At 41.5% G+C, this 22003-nt stretch overlaps 1 protein-coding gene across 1 annotated transcript in view; it reads right to left on the reverse strand.

Annotated features, from left to right (window-relative positions):
* galnt18a (UDP-N-acetyl-alpha-D-galactosamine:polypeptide N-acetylgalactosaminyltransferase 18a) overlaps window positions 1–22003 on the reverse strand; it is a 197058-nt gene that overhangs the window by 24027 nt on the left and 151028 nt on the right. Inside the window, exon 9 of the mRNA XM_085360204.1 lies at window positions 13200–13295. Within this exon, the coding sequence (XP_085216330.1) occupies window positions 13200–13295 (96 nt within the window). The remainder of the gene's footprint in view (window positions 1–13199; window positions 13296–22003) is intronic.

Below are 22003 nucleotides of genomic sequence, written 5' to 3' on the forward strand. Positions count from 1 at the left end.
ACAAAGGAGTGGCTCCGTAAGAAGCATTTGAAAGTCCTGGAGTGGCCTAGCCAGTCTCCAGACCTCAACCCCATAGAAAATCTGTGGCGGGAGTTGAAAGTCCGTGTTGCTCGGCGACAGCCCCAAAACATCACTGCTCTCGAGAAGATCTGCATGGAGGAATGGGCCAAAATACCAGCTACTGTGTGTGCAAACCTGGTAAAGACCTATAGTAAACGTTTGACCTCTGTTATTGCCAACAAAGGTTATGTTACAAAGTATTGAGTTGTATTTTTGTTATTGACCAAATACTTATTTTCCACCCTGATTTACGAATAAATTCTTTACAAATCCTACCATGTGGATTCATGGATTTTTTTTTCACATTCTGTCTCTCACAGTTGAAGTGTACCTCTGGTGCAAATTACTGACCTCTGTCATCATTTTAGGTGGGGGAACTTGCACAATCGATGGCTGACTAAATACTTTTTTGCCCCACTGTAACAGAGCAGGGCACCAGGAAGGCGGGGTTTAAAGTATGACGACTTCTTTCTCACCAGTTCCTGTCTGGGGAAAAATGTGTCAACTCCTTCAAAGCCGTGTTCTGATTCAACTCGGTCATCACTGTGAGGAGGGGCTGTGAATTTGGGTAGCTAATTATTTTAATTGCTTCCATAAGCTGTATGTCAAAACCACTGACTGATGAGAAGTGGCCAAATCAGCGAACCAGACTACAGCGTCCCATCGTTTTAGAACAACAGCGTGCCCACACACTGAAAGCACCATCCATCTGTCTCTCTCTGTTTTTCCATCCTCGTGCAAGTCACTCATCGTCAGCTTGTGTCCATAAGGACTGACTCGGTGCTCAGCATTGGATGGGTGATTCACTGACAGGGGCTCTTCGTCTCCTCATTCTCCTAAAACAGCGAGGATTACCCGATCAGGTGAAACTTTTCTCTGTGCATGCCGACTCGTTCCCTAAGTTTCTCTGATATCACACAAACAGTTCATCTAAGCTGAGAAAGCTGCTCTGTCCTCTGGTTTTGTTTTGGTTTTTTGGGATACGCGTGGAGTCGTCAGCTCATCGCTGCGCCGCTGCCAGAATGCGTCGCATGGCTGCTTTCACGGACAGCGCACACTGTGGTAGTGTAAACAGCTCTGCTCTCCTAACAGCTAAAATAGTTGTTTGCACCTGCTTCTGTTTATTTCTCTTTTTTTGCACAAACATTATTAATGTGTCAGAACTTTAAAGATATCGATGCTCATTCTGCAAATTAATGCTAATTGGTTGGTCAAGAACTTCTACCATGATGTAATCTGTTGATGGCACCAAATTTCATTAAAGCTGCAGTTAAATGACCTCAGAAATGTCTGTGAGTATGAGGATGGAGGTGATGCTATCAACGAGCTGCTGCTAGAAATTTTGAACCGCTGCTCATGTTCGTGTTTTTTTCTTTTCCCTTTCTTATCCTCATTCCTATCTATTCCTTTCTGTCATGATCCAAGCAGCCAGGAACACACAGGCACAAATGTAATCTTCAAAAAAATGGGTTTTATTATACCCCCCAAAAAGGACAAGATGATTACAAAAATTCAAAATAACAAAAACAACGTTTTTAAGAACCAAGTGGGCCCATAAAAGAGGTTAACTTAACAGACCACTACTCAAAAGTCACTTAACAAAAACATAACTCAAACTGACCTGCCCAAATGAGAAACAGCTCCAGTTATATAGCAAATGAATAAACCATTATATACACCAAAGGTGAAAACTAAAGAGATAACAGCTAACCATCATTCACAAAGAACCCCATTCCCCCTGCATGATCACAATAGATGGTCCAGTCCATTTTATTGGCTTCTGCATTTAAACCAGCTCCACCCTCAGCTTCCTTTTTCAGCCAAACCAGGAAGTACTGGAGCGGAGGTCAGGTAACTCAGAAAGAGCAGAAATACAATCAATATAACATATACCTATATAAAATAACAAACAATGCAAAGTCTATGCCACCATTTGGGCTATAGCTCAGTGCTGTCATGCATTACAGGTAAACTCAAAATATCAAATTAGTTAACTTATGATCACAGAAGCTTTAGAGCATAATGTAAACATAAGACAAAAGACCAAATGAATATTACCTAAGTATCTCAGTTGTGTGGTTGCATGCATCCATCACACTTTCCTTCAACAAGGACAACACATGTTAATGATCATTAATATACCAAACATATGAAGTGTAAACATGACAGATGGTAGCAAAACTGCTAATTTACATCTGTAGTCTGAGGACAGGTCACATAAAACTTTCTGACAAGCAAAAATCCAACAGGAAGGAGTTAAAAGTAGGAGTGAAGATTTGGGTGCTGTATGGTGTCACATCTCCCCTTACAAAAATATATTTTACTATAAAAAACCCTAAACTTTCATCGATACATAGAAAACGCTGACATTGACGTTGTAATGCTTGAGCTACAGCACCATACAGCCCTATTCATCCTGGATTATCAGAGTCTAGATTAGTGGGTGTGACACAGACACGTACAAGATGTTTATATTTCTGCTGGATTTCATTCGTCTAACAAATAGAGAAGCTGTAACTCACAAATCTGTCTGATCCTGATTCAAAAGGCTGTGGGACTGATCTATTCCATCAGCTCTACGTTACGCCAACAACTTTTCTTTGTAGGTTTGTAATCGTTTTTGACTGAACTGCAAACTGTTGTGGAATAAAAAGCTCATTCAAACAAGCTCTACTTGTTGTTCCTAGAGTATTTAAAAGTAGAATGGGAGGCAGAGCCTTCAGTTTTCAGGCCCCTCTTCTGTGGAACCAGCTTCCAGTTTGGATTCAGGAGACAGACGCTATCTCTACTTTCAAGATTAGGCTTCAAACTTTCCTTTTTGCTAAAGCATATAGTTAGGGCTGGACCAGGTGACCCTGAATCCTCCCTTAGTTATGCTGCAATAGACGTAGGCTGCCGGGGATTCCCATGATGCATTGGGTGTTTCTTCTCCTCTCTGCATTTAATCTCTGGCTCTCTTCAACAGTGTGTGTTTTGCCCTCTCTCCCCTCCCCGAGCCTGGTTTATTCCTGTCAAAAGGGAGTTTTTCTTCTCCACCGTTACCAAAGCGCTTGCTCACAGGTTGTCATTTAATAATGGAGTTCTCTCTGTATTAGAATAGAGTCTTTACCTTACAATAAAAAACACCTTGAGGTGACTGTTGTTGTGATTTGGTGCTCTATAACTAGAACAGGATTGAAACTTGAATTAAGCTTCTCTTGTCAGCTCCCCTCTGCACATGTTTGAGGAGGTGAACTCAGCGAGAGAGCAGGGAAACGATGTACAGCACTCAGAAAGTCTGAATCAATCAAGAAAAGTGCAACTGGCACATCTCTAGAATCATTACGCTGAAAAAAAAGCACTCACTTCTCTGTCCATTTCTTAATTGGTCGTCCAGAGATAACGACACAGACACAGCCTTAATGATACTGAGCAGGCAGAGCCACATAAGTGTGAAAGTGACTTTGCTTTATCTGAGACTCCTGGTGAGCTTATTACTGACAGTTAGGGATGTAGTTAGGCAGGCTAATCACTGGTGTTTCCCTCAGCCATCTGCTGCGGTGGTGGAGAGACGACGCAAACGCAACAGCTGCAAAGTTGTCTCAGAACATAATGAAGAGGTTTATCTGGATGAGTGGAGCAGAAGGAGGAAGAGGAGGGAGTTTAAGAGAGAGCGCAAACAATGAGGCTGACTCTAAACACTGGCTGTTTTTCTCTAAAGACACCTACGACGAAACATACTATATGCCCCTCCCACACACACACACACACACACACACACACACACACACACACACACACACACACACTCTGAGCGCTCATTACGGTATCAGCACCGATCAGATTGATCCCACTTTTAATAGGCTTACAGTCATTTAAAAACAGATCAGTGATGACAATCATTCCATATCTCCATTTCATAAACGCAGCTTTTTAATGACCCACAAAACAAACTTGTCTATATGCGACTTATTTTTGTTTTTTGTAAATAAAGAAAGTTACATATAGGAGGGCTGCATGTCTGGTCCACAGATACACGAACAAAGAAAACATGTTTTTACACATCGATTTGGGCAAAGGTTAAAAATTTTCTCAAGTCCAGTAATTGGGTTTCTCTGGCAGACAAACACCCACGTCCACATGCTATTAGCTGAGAGTTTTTAAAGTTTGGTAATTAGTTTGCGTTTCTTTGTGTTAAACAGACTCCCTGGTGAAATACCTCCATCTTAAATCTTTAACGCACAAACAACTTTCCACAAAATGATAAATCAGTGTCGCCTAAATCACAGTCTCGTTATAAAAGAAACGTGATGGCTGGAGGAAACAATTTCCTCCTTCCTCGGCTTCGATGTGTCCCACCACTTGGTTTCTCTTTGTAAATGTCTGTTTTTGCCTTATGGACACTTGCAAACATCAAGTTCTGCTCCAAGATTTCCTGCAGCTCGTTCATTTCCGCCTGGACACACAGCTCCAATATCCTGGTAGTATCACTGTGTGGATCCACAGAAACACACAGGAATGCCAGCACACAGTCATAATTTACACTTCTTTGTGGCGTGTAAACCACAGCTGTGATAACATATCCACAAAAGACGTCTTACTGGCAAAGTCCAACAATAAGCACTCAATTGAGTGCCAGCTAGTTAGTACGTTCACACTGCAAGAAAGCGCCACACACACACACACACACACACACACACACACACACACACACACACACACACACACACACACACACACACACACACACACACACACACACCGGGTAAACAGCCTCAAAGGTCTAATTTTCAGACTTCATTGATCCAGCCACAAACCAATCTTCTTAGCAAGGCTACACAATATTGAGGCTCACATCAGATTTCTATTACCTGCTTAATTTCCACTGCAATTTCTCGCTATTCTGTCGAAGGAATATTGTCATCAGCACCTCCTGCACACGACTGAAATTAGCCCTCGATCCAACAACAGCATTCATTTCCCAACTTTAGCAAATGAGACACAGAGATGGGTTTCATGTTTAGAAACACTTGAGCGTGTGTGTGTGCAGACAGGCTGGAAACAGTTTTTTTCACCCTTTAGAAATAACAGCTTGCTTGAAAACAATGTAACTTTTTTTTTTTATTAAAGTGTATTTGTATAGCATATTGGCTTTGGGAGAAGCAATCATAATGGAAAATTGGACTGCACGAGTGATAACAAGTTGAAACTAAATAACTGCTCCGATGTAGCTTCACATTGTGCTCCCTCTCACTCAGACACACAACCACACACAGACACACACACAGTTGCTATCCATGATTTGTTCTTTGGGTTTTTGGAGTTTAATTGTAATAAATTTTTGTTTATTGTGAGCTTTCCTCTGTTTCTTGGTTCAGTTATTATGTAGATTTGATATTCATGTATTGCTGTAGTTTTTGCACTCGTCAGTTCTTGGTTCCAGTTTCTGTTTGTAGAGTTTATTTTGTTTCCTCAATATGTCCCATCTCACCCTCCTGTTTCTTTTCCCCTGTGTTTAGTTATTGTTTCTAACTTCCTGTTTTATTTTGGTAGTCATTTGTCTCCCTTGCCTTTTATCTAGTTTAACTTTTCTTCTCTGTTCTTCGTGTCTCAATCTTGCTACCCCTCTGTTTCCACTATCCCTCATTTCTCTCATATGTATGCATGTATGTGTATATATATATAAAACTATGAAGTCATGTCGGCTCAGATGTCGCCTGGATCAACAAGGTCCGTGTCAGGTGTTGAGGAACCAGGGCACCCTGATGAGAAGTGGTCTACTGGAACAAGATGGCATCGATGGGCAAGAGATAAAAATAGGATGCTGTTGGAATGCTACTACACAAGTAACCCCAGCGGAAGGGGTTACATGAATAGGATGAGGAACCTATGGCATCTTTGATACCCAACATCCACATTAACAGGATGTGGAGGGTGAAGGTAACAGTGGTCCCAGTGGTAGTCGGAACACTCGGTGCAGTGACTCCCAAGCTAGCCGAGTGGCTCCAGCAGATCTCAGGAACAACACCTGAGAGCTGGGAAAGACAGCAATGCACTATTTGTGTGGTTTGCTTCAGCTGGTTTGTGCCAGACTCGAAGTGTAATCTCCAAAAGGCCGCTCACCTCAACATTTTTCCTGCAGTCAGGTTTTGTTTACAGTCGAGCCGACTGGACCTGAATGCAACATGAAGTCGATAGCTGTGGTCAGACACATTCATATAAGTGCTTTACTGAACACTTGCCAGTGAATTCCGCTCTCTGAGATCACTCTCCTCCTCTGTGTCTTAAATGGCCTCTCTATCCCACCTCTGCCCGTCTATCCTTCTCTTCCTCCCTCCCCTCCTCCGTGTCGGAAAGCTCAGAAAGGAAATTGAGGAACGTTATGCATCATTGGCACTCAGCAGTTCATCAGGTATTCAAAGCCACACACCTAATCTAAAGGACTGGACGAATCATAATAAAAGGATCTGAACTGGGAATAAAAAGCACTGCAGGGAATAACATTACAAAAGATATTCTGCATGAATAAAGAATAAAGAAGGAAAAGTATCGAAGGCATGACAGAAGACCAGAGGAATACTGAAGACTTTGATGTCTGCTATGAAACGCTTCCTGCTGCTTTTTGCTCTGCCTCCTCGGGCTGCGTCTCGCTGATGTCTAATAAACGTGACATCTTTTTGGCTCCAACCAGCGAGCCCGAGTGAGGACGGTGCCGGCGCAGTTTTACCAAGCGTCTGTATGAGCAGAGTTACTCACAGAGGCCTAAAATTTCATTAGTTTAATTCGAGGAGTGGCAGCTCATGCATGAATGTGTATAAAAATATCCATTAACATAAGAGATTATGGATTTATCCATTATATACTAACATTCTCTAATCCCATGATGATTAGCACAGCAGGTACAGGATAGATAATAACTTCCATTTCATTTTCTGTGCAGTACGCACTCGCACCTCTGATTCTGAAAGCCTAAATATCCAGGGTCTATAAAGTGATTAGTTCCCCTTTGCTGATTCTGTACTGTGTAACGATATTCTGCTCCTATCTTCACTTATCCCAGCACAGCCCCTAAATATCCCTGTTATCTGAAGACACTGCACAGAGCAGTAGGTAAATTATGGCTTGCTTCAAGTCATTTTTCTTTTGAGGAAGCTGAAATTTCTTGAAAGAATTTTATTTTAAATCACTGTGTATTTTAACACCTAAATATCTGTTCACCAAGGCTAACCGGGAAAAGTGAGTTTTGTTTACCTGTCCTATCTGTGATTAGCCTGAGCCAAACTCATGCTGCAAATGTTACAACTTTTCATAAAGCATCAACCTGCCAAACCTAATTTTAGCAAAACCAGCACACTTAGAATGAAGCTTTTTATTGTGATGAGAAGACGCTCAAAAACCTTCACGGTGGCTTTGCCCGTCTCATTTTCTTGCATTTAAAAAATAGATTAAAAAAAAGCCAGTAAGAGATAAAAAAAAAGGCACCACTCAATTTCTTTATCAGCACCTGCTGATTATGCTTTCCCCCAACGGAGAGAATATATGGAAGGCAAAAAGACGGAGGGTGAGGGAGGAAATGCAAACACAGCTGTTTCAGCAGCTGATGCTGTATTACCGAGTGTGACCCAGAAAGAAAGTTGGATGTTTCCGACATCAAGGCGCCGGTCAAAGCTATTAACTTTAGTGACAATGGAGGCGAGGTTTGGAGTGTCAGAAAGCTTCCCTCGATACAGCGCACTACGTAGGCGTCTACTTCTGATTATGTGAGCCTCTTTACACAATACTGACAATTTAATATGAATTTTTAATTTTGTGAGGCTGCAGAGCTGTTCAAAGCAGAGAAGAGCGGCAATGCACAGTCCCACTCGCTCAGTTTTTAAATTGTTTTCTCCGGTCTGCATTAAGAAGGCAATGAGCGTAGCCTTTACCGCCCCTCAGAATTCAATGACCTTAAATCTGCAGCGAGCTGATAGAGTTGTTGATTGGCCTCGGTGACTCGAGCAGAACTTTTCAGCTGCAGAGGCTAAAAAGTTTCCCGTCGCAACTAAAACAGCACGCAGAACGTGAACCTTATTATTGGGTGGTGGGTCTCCTTGCATTTCATTTTAAACCTATGGTGTAATTAGACGTCTAACTCGTGACGGCAGGCGTCCATAGCTCAAAATAACTGATGTTGTGACTATGCAGTCACCTCCGTTTTAAGTTCTTAGCTTGATGGACTCAGCTGGACTTCCTTCTGACTAGAGTGTTTAAAGGAGACCTGTTATGATTTTTCTTATTACCTGTCATATATATAACTCCAGTGGTGAGTGCTCATATTATACATGCCCAGAGTTTATGTACTTGTGAACTTTAGACTGTCCTAAGAAACAGATTCAAGCATTAACGTGTTGTGCTAGTGCAGACTGGGTTTTGGCATAAAACAAACAAAACAAACTGTTGTTATTTACAAAGAGAGCGCAGTGAGAAGACTGCATGTGAGAAGTGACAGCTCAGATTTTTGCAGCAGCCTCTTGCATATGCATTTCTGGGAGATCCTTTCTCAAGCAAGAAAATAAGAGAACATTTAAACCACGTGTGCCAGCTGATTTGCTAACGTTTTTGACGTGCAGTTTGGCGATAACTGAGGTGATATTTAACGCAGAAAAAGCATCTTAACTTTTTGCACTTGATATGGTTGCAGTTACTGCTGCACGGAGGAGGCCTCGCACAGATTTTAGAGCGAGTGTTTGAAGAGAGACGTTTCTCCAATCGTCTAAATTTATTTGCAATACCAGATAAACGTGATAAAAAAGTTAAAGGAGTCATGCAACACCAGCAATGACTCTTTGATGGGTGTCAGTCTGATCTGTGGATTTATGTTAATACACTTTACAAACAACATTTGTCCTCAACGAAGTTTTGTGACACTCACATTAAACTATTATAGTTTCAGGACCATGGACAGCGCACAAGGTTTTCATAGAGACCCACACAAACTCAGCTGCATTATAAAAATACACACACACGCACGCACGCACGCACGCACGCACGCACACACACACACACACACGCGCACGCACGCACGCACACACACACACACACACACACGCACGCACGCACACACACACACGCACGCACGCACGCACGCACGCACGCACACACACACACACACGCACGGATGGAGTTTGTTTCATGCTACAGAAAGCAACGCCACAATATTGTTGCACAGCTTACAGTCTTTGGAGGCTGTTAACTACCAAACCCTGTTTCCATTACAGGGAGTGCAGAATTATTAGGCAAGTTGTATTTTTGAGGAATAATTTTATTATTGAACAACAACCATGTTCTCAATGAACCCAAAAAACTCATTAATATCAAAGCTGAATGTTTTTGGAAGTAGTTTTTAGTTTGTTTTTAGTTTTAGCTATTTTAGGGGGATATCTGTGTGTGCAGGTGACTATTACTGTGCATAATTATTAGGCAACTTAACAAAAAACAAATATATACCCATTTCAATTATTTATTTTTACCAGTGACACCAATATAACATCTCCACATTCACAAATATACATTTCTGACATTCAAAAACAAAACAAAAACAAATCAGCGACCAATATAGCCACCTTTCTTTGCAAGGACACTCAAAAGCCTGCCATCCATGGATTCTGTCAGTGTTTTGATCTGTTCACCATCAACATTGCGTGCAGCAGCAACCACAGCCTCCCAGACACTGTTCAGAGAGGTGTACTGTTTTCCCTCCTTGTAAATCTCACATTTGATGATGGACCACAGGTTCTCAATGGGGTTCAGATCAGGTGAACAAGGAGGCCATGTCATTAGTTTTTCTTCTTTTATACCCTTTCTTGCCAGCCATGCTGTGGAGTACTTGGACACGTGTGATGGAGCATTGTCCTGCATGAGAATCATGTTTTTCTTGAAGGATGCAGACTTCTTCCTGTACCACTGCTTGAAGAAGGTGTCTTCCAGAAACTGGCAGTAGGACTGGGAGTTGAGCTTGACTCCATCCTCAACCCGAAAAGGCCCCACAAGCTCATCTTTGATGATACCAGCCCAAACCAGTACTCCACCTCCACCTTGCTGGCGTCTGAGTGGGACTGGAGCTCTCTGCCCTTTACCAATCCAGCCACGGGCCCATCCATCTGGCCCATCAAGACTCACTCTCATTTCATCAGTCCATAAAACCTTAGAAAAACCAGTCTTGAGATATTTCTTGGCCCAGTCTTGACGTTTCAGCTTGTGTGTCTTGTTCAGTGGTGGTCGTCTTTCAGCCTTTCTTACCTTGGCCATGTCTCTGAGTATTGCACACCTTGTGCTTTTGGGCACTCCAGTGATGTTGCAGCTCTGAAATATGGCCAAACTGGTGGCAAGTGGCATCTTGGCAGCTGCACGCTTGACTTTTCTCAGTTCATGGGCAGTTATTTTGCGCCTTGGTTTTTCCACACGCTTCTTGCGACCCTGTTGACTATTTTGAATGAAACGCTTGATTGTTCGATGATCACGCTTCAGAAGCTTTGCAATTTTGAGACTGCTGCATCCCTCTGCAAGATGTCTCACTATTTTTTACTTTTCTGAGCCTGTCAAGTCCTTCTTTTGACCCATTTTGCCAAAGGAAAGGACGTTGCCTAATAATTATGCACACCTGATATAGGGTGTTGATGTCATTAGACCACACCCCTTCTCATTACAGAGATGCACATCACCTAATATGCTTAATTGGTAGTAGGCTTTCGAGCCTATACAGCTTGGAGTAAGACAACATGCATGAAGAGGATGATGTGGACAAAATACTCATTTGCCTAATAATTCTGCACTCCCTGTATGGTGTCTGCCTGCCAGACTGCTGCTCTAGGTCTACACTTGTGTGACCTATGACCTATATTTGACCTGCAGCATATATTTATATGCTTTTCTGAATACAATTAACAAGCTGCCTCTGTCCTGTTGGTAAATTACCCAAAGTTGAATATCATCTCATAGTTTCTTGCCAGATTTGATAAGCTGACTGCGCCCGTGTTTAGATCTCACACACTGGGCTCTGACTGCACACACGTCCCCCACCTGAGGATTAACCAGGGCCCGGCAGAAGATATAAAGAATTATGGGTAGCACTTTATAATACGCCCCATGACTAAGAGTGGATCCCCTGTAACTACATGGCAATTCAAGGTATTTTATTTACATTTAAATTTAACTATAGTTATTAATATTTACACAGGAAGACACATGAGAATGAGGGGGTGACCAGTCAGGTTTAACAGGAAAGAAAGAAATAATTATACTGTAAGTAAATGTAGGTACTGCAAGTAATTACACGTAGTGTGCAGTTTCTATGGTAATTCTGCTGAAAAACAATGTTTCTCCATCTAACATTAGAGACGGGCTGTACTTAACTATCAGGTCTGTGTGACTTCAGTTGTTCTCTTTCACAGTTACTCTTTAAACACTTTCTAAATGAGTGTTTCCTTCCTCTAATGTACCTACCTTTAAGTATTTGTAGGGAAATATAATTACTTAATTTGAAATAAAATATCATGAAATTCAATTTTCCATTTTTCCCATTACAGGGGAATTAACCCTTTAAGACCTACCATAGAACCAAGTCCGCCAGAGCTTGTATTATATTTTTACATGCTGTGGAGCCATTTTTGGGAGCATTTCAAGTTGATATACATCAATACAACCATTATAGCCCAGATTTTAATAACATGTATGCATTAAGTGCATAGTAATTACACAAATTGCAAAAAAGTGCAATAAACTACAAAAAAAATTGAAAATTGTTTTTGTTTTTTTAACATATATTTCTAGTTAGAGAAATTTAAGAGGCTTATCCCTCAAAACAAAATAGTTTCCCACCACAGGAAATTTATTTTGAGTGTCTTCATAGTTTTATTTTTGAAATACACCAATTTTTATACACTGCAGGAAAAATGAAAATAAATATTATAATGCAGATTTGCAAAAAACAGCATGTGCATCACAATAAACTATTTCCAGCAGTGCAATATGAGTCCTAAGCATCCCAGAAACGAAACAGAAAGTCATAAAGTCAAAGATAACTTTTAAAAACACCAGTATAGGCTCATGAGGCCCTGATAGTAAAAAAACTACATTTCCACAAAAATGACGTTACTTCCGGTTTCGGGCAGGTCATGGCGGACAAGCGAAAGTTCGCGCTGACGTCTATTCCAACGTAGGAAGTGTTATGAACAGCTGATCGAATCGGCAAAGCGTGTTTCTGGAATATTATGTTTTTGTTGCTGCAAGTGGTTTTTATGCAATTTTTGCAAAGCTTTATGTGGAAGGAAACCGTGACCTAGGACAAGCTGATGGCATAAGATGTAAGTACAACTCCTCCGGTTTCATATGCAAAAAAAAATTATTGCGCTAGCTTACGCGGTTGCGGAGCTACTGGGATTTAAAAGTAGCCCGCTCCGACCGGCTTTAAAGGGTTACGCCCTTTATCACAGGTGTTACTAAATTATACTGCATTGTGAATCATACAAAGCTACCCGACCGAGTCCAACAACGCATCAGATTACTCGTTATCTGAAAGCAGCTGCTTGCAGCACTGAATCCACAAAACAAACTGACCACCTTAAAGCTTTTGTTTTAGTTTTCTGGTACGCACCACCGCTCTCATTAGCATTGTTTTCAGCGTTAAGTGACAGCAACACACACCCAGGCTGCATGGACCCAACAATAGGCAACTCACAGCTGAACTCAATCGAAGCGCCAGAGAAACTTTACACAGCGATAACACGTCTGTCTGCTGCTTTCAGGGTTTTTTCTGCCCCCAAAGAAACAAAGCAATCAGCAACAGCAAAACATCAAACCATGCTTTAAAAAGCTGTGCATAATGACAAAATGTTTCTGTTTAGAATTGGACAACGTGCTAACTGTGCCTTCTTTCTGTTATGATGTGGAAAAAGATAACACTCACTCATCCCTGCTGCATAATGCAACTTTATGCAAGGGCTACTCTCTCCAAATCCCCCATTTAAACTAACAAAGACTGCAGAGGACTCTAATTATCTGCTACTGACAGCCTGCCTTGGGGGATTTCTCTGTGCGATCAGTATTTATCGGTGTCTCGTGGATTCGAAGCGATAGGACAGAGCGGACGAGAGCAGAATGAAAACCTGAGCCGACTTACTCACCTGAGGCGTCATACCATGGCACAGGTACATGATGGGGACGTTGTCAGTGTCAGGTCCTTGGTCCAGACACAGGTCGTCTCTCAAGCTGTTCTTCAACTGAAAAACAGAGTGAAGGTCAAAATGAAGACGGGATGCTTCTCTACCTAAAACTGACATTATAGGCAGTGAAGCTCAGGAATACAAAATGACAAGACTGCCGTCTAAATCGATTTCATAACAGAGCAAACAGGACACAGGAGGAGGGAATGACAACGTGAAGGGGAACAGAGGAAAACTAAGGACCTAAATACATAAGACGATGGGCGACAGGTGGAAAACACAGCCGGAACAAATCCAACTAACGAAACAGGGAAGCAAAACTAAACATAACGCACATGAGATGAGGGACTGTCAAAATAAAATAGGAAGCGATAAGAACACTGAGACTCAGGCAAAGACACGTGAGCTTGACACTCGCACGGGGAATAACAGGCATGGAAACACACGACACAGCGGGGAGACAAAACAAAGCAAGCAACAGCCAAACTAGAACACAAGAACCACACAGGACAGGGCCAAGAGAGGAGGACACACCGAGGAAAGACTGGAGACTGGACACCAAAGAAACAAAACTAAAGAAGAACTAAGAACTAGACATGCAATAAAATCAGAGGATCTCCTAAACTGAAGATCAGAATCTCAATATTCCACAAGTCTAAACAAACACAGGACCCAGACGACCAGGACAAGGTCTGAAATTAAGAACAAAAAATTAACTGTTTTTGTAAAAGAAATCTCTTTACAAAAGTCAAACGTTGTGCTTTTAAGAGGACATTTTTCATTGAAACATTTTTATACGTTATTTTATGTTTTTTTCCCTCTAATTTAAGAGAAATGCCCCGTCCTTTGAGTCCACTGTTTTTGATCCTTTGATATTTTGGAGGGACAACTTATTAAAGAGCTGTAATTCCTTAACCCTTCCTTTTTAATGGGCTGTTAATCCCCTCAAATTACATCCGAGAGAGTGCGCTTTAAACCCAAATTCATTATTTTACTGTCGCTTGAAAGTGTTTTGGGAGTATAATAAAGAAACCAGCTAAGACAGCGATGATGTGGTCCTTTCACCACAACCAAGAAAATGAAGTTAAAGAAAGAAGACGCTCTGTTTAAACGACGTGTGTCTGGTTTTCCTTATGGATGCGTCTTTGTATTCCTCTCATAAGTGGAAGACAAGTGAAGCAGTCTCCTTCTCCCTCTCTATCTGGCTGTCTCTCTACATTATTAATTACTCCATTATGACAGAGTGGTGCACTACACAGCTTTAGCTGCGTGGCTAAAGTGAAGACAAATGGAACCACAGCGGGCTAATTACTGCTCGCCAGGAGAGTTATGCAAACACTTTACACTAACATTCACCTTTTTTGGCAGCTGCAGAGTCATATTTCAAAAAGAAAGAGCATCTTTGCTTTTTGGGTCACAGGTTATTTCCTCAGTTTGGCCACGTTCCACAAAAGATTATGAACTAATTGTTCAAAGTAGGCAAGAGAAAAACTAAAAAGAACTTCAGGTTGTCCTTGCTCCGTCTGTTCTGCTTCATGGCTTGTTTTCTGATCTTAGCAATTATCGCACTGAGTACAGTGCTATTAATCCCTAACCCTCAGAGAGGGAGGATCCTCCAGAGGGCCAATATCGCTGTGCATCGAGCCCATGTTGTAGCCAATATCCGAGTCCACGCTACCCATGGAAGGGTTTTGGCCTAAAGTGAATAATTTACCCTGGTGTCTGTAGGATACTGTTACGTTAGATATACCTTGGGCAAGACACTCAACCCCCGAGTCCTCCGATACATCTGCAGCATGTGCACAGAAAAACAGCGGCTGTGTGCACACATGAGCCCTAGCATTTTATAAATACAGTGGCTTGCTGCTTAAAAGTCTTTGGTGTGGTCATTAAATCTAGAAGGGAACTATAAGTCAAAATGCAGAATAATAATCTGGACCGTCTGTAATTGTTGATCAGTCAATCGTGTTAGTTTCTGCTGCATTTCCATTTCATGCCATCACTTCTTTATGTTATTCTCTCAAAGGGCAACTTAAGTATAGAGCTGAGGTTAGTAAACTTTGATGACTTAGTCAAATCTGATGCCAGCAGAGGAGCTAGCAGTGAAGGGTTAACAGTTTGAATCCCAGTCAGCGTATTCATTTCACTCTGGTAATCAGTATTAACTAATATTAACTATTAGCCAGATGCCTGAAACTACAGTATCGATATCATAGCGTGAAATCAAACTGTTTAATTTGTATAAAAAAATCCAGCCTTGGTAATATACAGCAGAGATTTTTGTACTTTGACCATGTTCGCTTGAACACTTTACGGATAATAACAATCTGTTAAGCTGCTTCGTGATTCATGAAGTGTCATGAATCTTTGTGCGATGACTGATGCGCTCACACATGCATTATTTTCCTCTGTCTCTCTTCCACAGCATGTCTTTATCCTTCTCTCACCCCAACCAATCACAGCAGATGGCCCCGCCCCTCCCTGAGCCTGGTTCTGCTGGAGGTTTCTTCCTGTTAAAAGGGAGTTTTTCCTTCCCACTGTCACCAAAGTGCTGCTCATAGGGGGTCATATGATTGTTGGGTTTTTCTCTGTATGTGTTATTGTAGGGTCTACCTTACAATATAAAGCACCTTTAGGCGACTGTTGTTGTGATTTGGCGCTATGTAAATAAAAATCAATAGAATTGAATTAGTCATGGCTTAGATTCCATGTGATATCAACGGTCACAAAGCTGTGGATAACACAAGAATAAATGATTCATTTATATTAAAGTAAAGATTTTAAAAATTGAAAAACCATGAAAATATTCGTAGTCTTTTTATACAGTCTATAGTTTTTCCTTAATTTAGGCTAAAATTGATGAAATTATAGAAAAAGTGGTCAATGAAGTTAAGTTTCTTAATTTTTACCAAAAACGATGTTTCTTAAAACATAAGCTAATAACTCAGGTCTCTAAGTTCTCCATGTTTTCTGAGATGTTTTTTACCTTTTTTTGATAACATCTTCAGTTTGGGTGACGTTTATCTAAATTTTCCATTCCTGCACATTCCACACAACAAACTGTTTATTATCTGAAGTAAAATATTCACCAGCAGAGCTCTGATAACAGTGATAACCGCAGCGTCATGAGGACTGATGTGATACGAATGCACACGTTGAGGAAACCTGGCTGTTAATCTCTAAAAAGAGCGGATTTGAATAGAAATGTCTCTGTATGTATTCAAGCTCTGGTCTGAGTTTGGTCGGCTCCAGGTTTATTCATCATTAACGTTGGCAAAATACAAACATTACTTTTGAAAGTTGAATGAAACGGCTCGATGGGTCCACATTCACACCAAACCGAGTCTCAAAGCTGAAGCATTTGGAGTTTATGATGAATGACAGACAGGCAAAACTTTCATTTCCGACAGTTTATTTTCTCCACTTGCAGCACAGCTGGCCTCAGCCAACCTACAGAACCCGCCGTTCATCGGGATCATGGATCGCATCTCTGCCTTGGTTTACTTAATGCAACCCATCGCCTCTCTGCGCTCCTCTGCATCACGTCAGAGACAGTCCTGTGGAGGTTTCAGTGTGTTTTTGATCCATTATTGGAGGCTGAGTGAAGCTTTCTGTTTCCCAATATCTCACGCTGCTTTTGGACGTATCACAGCGCTGCAATAATTTGATTTTTTATCGATCCCCTGAGGGAATTTCGTTTTTACTTTTGTCCCATTTCATAGAGGGTCAGAGGTCAGGCTCGATTACACAGCCGGTGGCTGCGATGACACCGGATGATTCAGTGTTTTGCTCAGTGGAGGTAAGGAAGCAGGAGGATTTAATAGTTGTTGAGATACATCAGTCTGGACTCCACCAGCTGATAACTCTTCCATCAATCAGGCCGTGCTCTCGAGTCCAGGAGGCATCACATCAGGGGCCATTTCACTCATGAAGGCAATTTTTGATGCACTTGTATTCCCATGCTATGCCCCTTTGCACTCCATAACATCTAAAATTTTAGTTTAGTTTACGTTATTTTCAGAGGTTAAAGGTCTCTAACATATAATACAGTGTAGAAGTCAGAGAAAACCATTCTTTATATTTCATGAGTGGGAAATAGAAGCAGCGATTTGGTAAAACATGTCAACATGAATGGAAATTAAGTAAATAAGGCAACAAAGAGCTTAAAAGTCAAGCTTTGGTGCGATCACCTTTTTTCTTCAGCACAGTCTGAGGTGGCCTTTCCTTCATTTCTCTGAGTGGTCTTCAGGAAAAGTTCTCCAGGCTTCTTGAAGAACATTCAAAGCCCTTCTTTGGATGTTGGCTAACATTTCTCCTGCAAGATGTTCCCACACTGCTTCAATAATGTCGCGGTCCGATCCACGGCTGATGCTGTTCCACTCTGTGTTTTTATCTCCAGGTGTGCTCTTACTGCACCTGCAGTGTGTTTGGGATCGCTGTCATGCATTTTTCTTCATAATTCCATTGATTTTAACAAAGACATGCGACACCACCGGCTGAAACGCAGCCCGAACCATAACAGATGCTCCACCGTGTTTAACAGACGGCTGTAACTCCTCTGTTGTGGCTCTCGCCTGACTTCTTCCAGATTCATTTCCAATTGAATTTCTCTCCGTTTCCCTTCTTTAAGCACGGCTTCTTGACAAAGCACTGTCTGTGCTGTGTTCAGTGCTTGCCTTGTGTGAGCTGTGTGTTCTTGTAGCTTTGACTTCATGCTAAATAAGAGATGAGTGTGTAAACAGATGGTTGTCACATCAGAACGCATGTCGCGCTCTCTCCAACTGCTACCTCCCGCAAGATATTGTTTTTTTTTGGCAAATATGAAACCTTCCTATCTACATCTCTCACATGTCACCGTGGCAACGCTTTCCTCTGACACGCTCGAAGCCAAGCCCCGCACGTGCTCAGTAGTGTCAACAAATAACTCCATCCGGCCCACATTGTGATTGAAGTGTTTATCGAACAACAGCACAAGAGGTGATGCGGAGGCTGCTTTCAGAACTGGAGATTCAATTGCTGCCGCTAATGTCTGCCCCCCACCCAGCCGCCCCTCCACCCCACCCCACCCCCCACACATCTATCAACACATAACTCTTTTCTTCTATTCAGCGACAGAATTGATGTTCCACAGAGACGGAATAAAACTGAAAGGTTTTATTTAACTACAGGTGGGAAAACAAAAATTGTTTGCATCCAGCTTGCAGACAATCAAAGTTATTTGAAAAATAAAATAAAAGAGAGAACTTACACCTGTAGCTCTCCCACGAGATGAGAACAAGCATGTCCCATATGCCTGAAAATAAGAGGCTTCAACCTGGTGGTTTCCTTTTTGGGTGATTCCACAGAAAATCAGTGAGTGCCTCCCACCTGACCCCCTCCAAATCAGCTATTTGTTTATACAGCAATTATAGTATTCATGTAGTACACTTCATAGGTGCAAATGGATATCCACTTGAAATTTCCTGGCCTGAAAATCACGTCCAGGCTCTTCCACAAACCTGGAACCAAATCAGTTTCACACCAGCATCATCGATGAAACTGATCAATGAAACTGAACTAAAAATATTTAAAGTGACTTTTTGCATGCGGCTAAACATAGTCTGTCCTGAACAGTGTAGTAATATTTGTTCACAGATTGAAGTTCAGTCATGCACTCTGCAAACCCGAGTCCACTGGCCCAGCAGGAGGGATCCAAAATGAATACGGATCACGGATTCAGACCAGATCCGGTTCAGCTCTGGTCGTTTCCCAGCTCATCCCGTCTGAATCATAATGGCTTCATTTCCCTGACGTGATTTGTTCCTTTGTTTAAAAAGGCTCCTTTGATCTAAGCTATACTAATTTATGCAATATATATAAAAAATGAAGCAGTTCTTATAATGTGCTTCTTTTTAATGATAAAACTTTAGATGAAAAAAACCTGGAAAGTTGCCCTGCTTTGTTTTTTTTCAGGAATCTGAAACCATGACTCAACTGGAGAACATTAGATCAGAGGTTTTATCCAGTAATAGCAAAAAAAGTGAGGTTGTTACATTTCATCAGTAGATTAAGCTTTTACTAAAAAATTATTGAAACATAGAAATGATCATTAACTATAGAAAAAACAGTTTTTATTCATTAAACACTGTCTTGAGGATAATAACGTCACAGACCGTCTCTCCTGTCGGGTCACAGCTGAGTAATTAGATTAAAAATCAAGAAGAAAAATAAGATTCCAGCTTCATTTAATCAAAATTACATTTGGATAAATGACAACAAATGTTCTAACAAATTATATATTTAGTATCAAAGTTTTATTCTGTCTGTCATGACAACGGAGCTAATCGAAATGAACCTTTTTAAACTTCCTGTTTTTTAATATAAACAGTCAGCACTGGCACGTGTTCATATTCAGGGTGAACATTCCCAGAGCTGATTGGAGCAACTCTGATCAGCTGTTCTGGCGGCTCTGAGTTGATTTTTAAACTCAAAGATTGTTTTACCTGCTTCCTCGAATAGGGCCCACAATCTGAAGACCAAACCTCATTTCAGTTTACGAGTTATTATTATTTCAGAGTAACAGAAGCATGCACTGATACTGTGGACATTTTATCTGATTTCCTATCATTCAGAAAAACTCAAGAAAGTGAATTTTGGGCAAAGCTTGAATAATCATATCACCTGGTGGGATACGGTCAAAATAACCTGGAGGTTATGCGGGTTACTTTGTACCCACATTTTGTTACCAGGTTCATCATCTAGCTGTATCTTTTTTTTTAACCCTTACAAGTGTCATGTTTCCATCTCATGTCTGAGAATCTGTTCCTAAATGGGCTGTCTTGCTCTTTGTTCTACACGACACCAATCAGGTGTAACACTGTGGCCACTGACAGGTGAAGTGAATACCACTGATTATCTCTTCAGCACAGGACCTGTTAGTGGGTTGGATATGTATATTAGGGAGCAAGTGAACATTCTGTCCTCAAAGTTGTTTTTATGGAGGAAAAATGGGCAAACATGAGGATCTGAGGAGGTTTGAAAAAGGGACAAATCTCTAAAACTGCAGATTTGTGGGGTGTTTCCATCTGCAGGGGTCATGAAAAGCGGTCCAAGGAAGGAACAGGGGTGAACCAGCGACAGGGTCATGGGTGGCAAAGGCTCTTTCATGCATGTGGAAGTGACAGCTGTCCCCTCTGGTTTGACCCAGCAGACAAGCTACTAAAGCTGAAACTGCTGAAAAATGTAAAGGTGTCAGAATACACAGAGCATCACAGTTTATTGGCACCAGTCAGGATGCCATCTGCCACGAAGCAAAGATGGTTCAGGAACGGTTTGAGGAGCACAAAAACGGGTTTGAGGGGTTTCACCAGATCTCAGTCCAAACAAGTCCGATCCACGGAGGACTTAAAGGATCTGCTGCTAACATCTTGGTGCCAGATACCACAGCACACCTTCAGGGGTCTAGTGAAGTCCATGCCTCGGTACACTTAAGTTACAATGTGGCAAAAGTTTTGGTTTTTTCATCAATGCAGAAACTGGATGTCTACCCAAGCTAGAATCCAGTTATAATAATAATAATAATAATAATGGATACTTTATTGATCCCCATGGGGAAATTACTTGTTTTTCTCTGCATTTGACCCATTCACTCAGTGAAGCAGTGGGCAGCCCACTAAGCAGGCGCCCGGGGAGCAGTGTGTAGGGACGGTACCTTGCTCAGGGGTACCTCAGGGTAGCCGTTAGGTGGATTCGAACCGCCGACCTTCCGATCATGGGGCGACCACTTTACCTACTGAGCTATCCCTGCCAGTTATAAGTTTTAAAGATTTTATGGGTTAAAGGGTGACTGAGATCTCAATTAAAAATGACATTAAATGGTTAGTAAGTGGAATTGGTCCCAAATTAGTCATTTTCTTCCTCTATCAGCAGGAGCAGTCAGAGCAGGGGGATAATTCTGCTCCGCTTTCAACAGATTACTGTCATTTTTCAATTATGCAAAATCCTCCCACGGACGTTAGATGATGAGAGTTATAGTCATGCAGAAGTTAAGTGGTAGAAAAAAAGTTCACCTTCTCCATACCTGCTGCTGTTATTTAAAGTGAGTGTGCGTGTGCAATTGCACTGAGGGTTAACAGAAAAGTTGTGTTTTTGCAGCTGGAAAGTTACAGGAAGTCATGAAGAGGTGTTTATGATACGACGATAACAGGGTGGGTATTGTTTCTATTTTAGGTTATTTCTAAAAAGCATCGACATGAAGAATCTGAACAAAACTCAAAATAAGAGGCGCACACTCGCAGGAGCACAAGACCTAACTGTGAAAGTCCATTTGTGACCATTTCCAGATGAATCATTTTGGGTAGAGGGTATATTTTGTCACCACAGGGAATCAAAATAATTTAGCAGAGGCACTGATATACAGACCACGTGGTGAGAAACCCCCCATCACTTCTAGCAACTCAAATCCAGACTTTAATCACTCTAATATCTTTATTTTACACCAAAACATGAAAAGAAGTATCAATCGTATTGGATGCGAATCCCAAATCCTAAACTGGTAGTGGTCGTGTATAAGAAGGCAAAAGTCCATGAAACAGCCCCAGGGTCATACATGAGGACATCAGTGAGGAACAAAAGAAAAAACAGAAGCACTGGAGCATCAGGAAATGTTTGGAAAGCTATAAATGTACGAGAAACAGAGGTTTTAAACTAGAACAGAAAGAAAATGCCTACAGCTCTCATGGGCTGTGTGGGGTTCAACAGGCTGCCAGTCGACTGCAGGGCCAACT

This window comes from Diplotaxodon limnothrissa, linkage group LG7 (assembly GCF_057381915.1).
Source record: "Diplotaxodon limnothrissa isolate DT_005_m linkage group LG7, D_limnothrissa_male_GT1.1, whole genome shotgun sequence".
NCBI lineage: Eukaryota > Metazoa > Chordata > Actinopteri > Cichliformes > Cichlidae > Diplotaxodon > Diplotaxodon limnothrissa.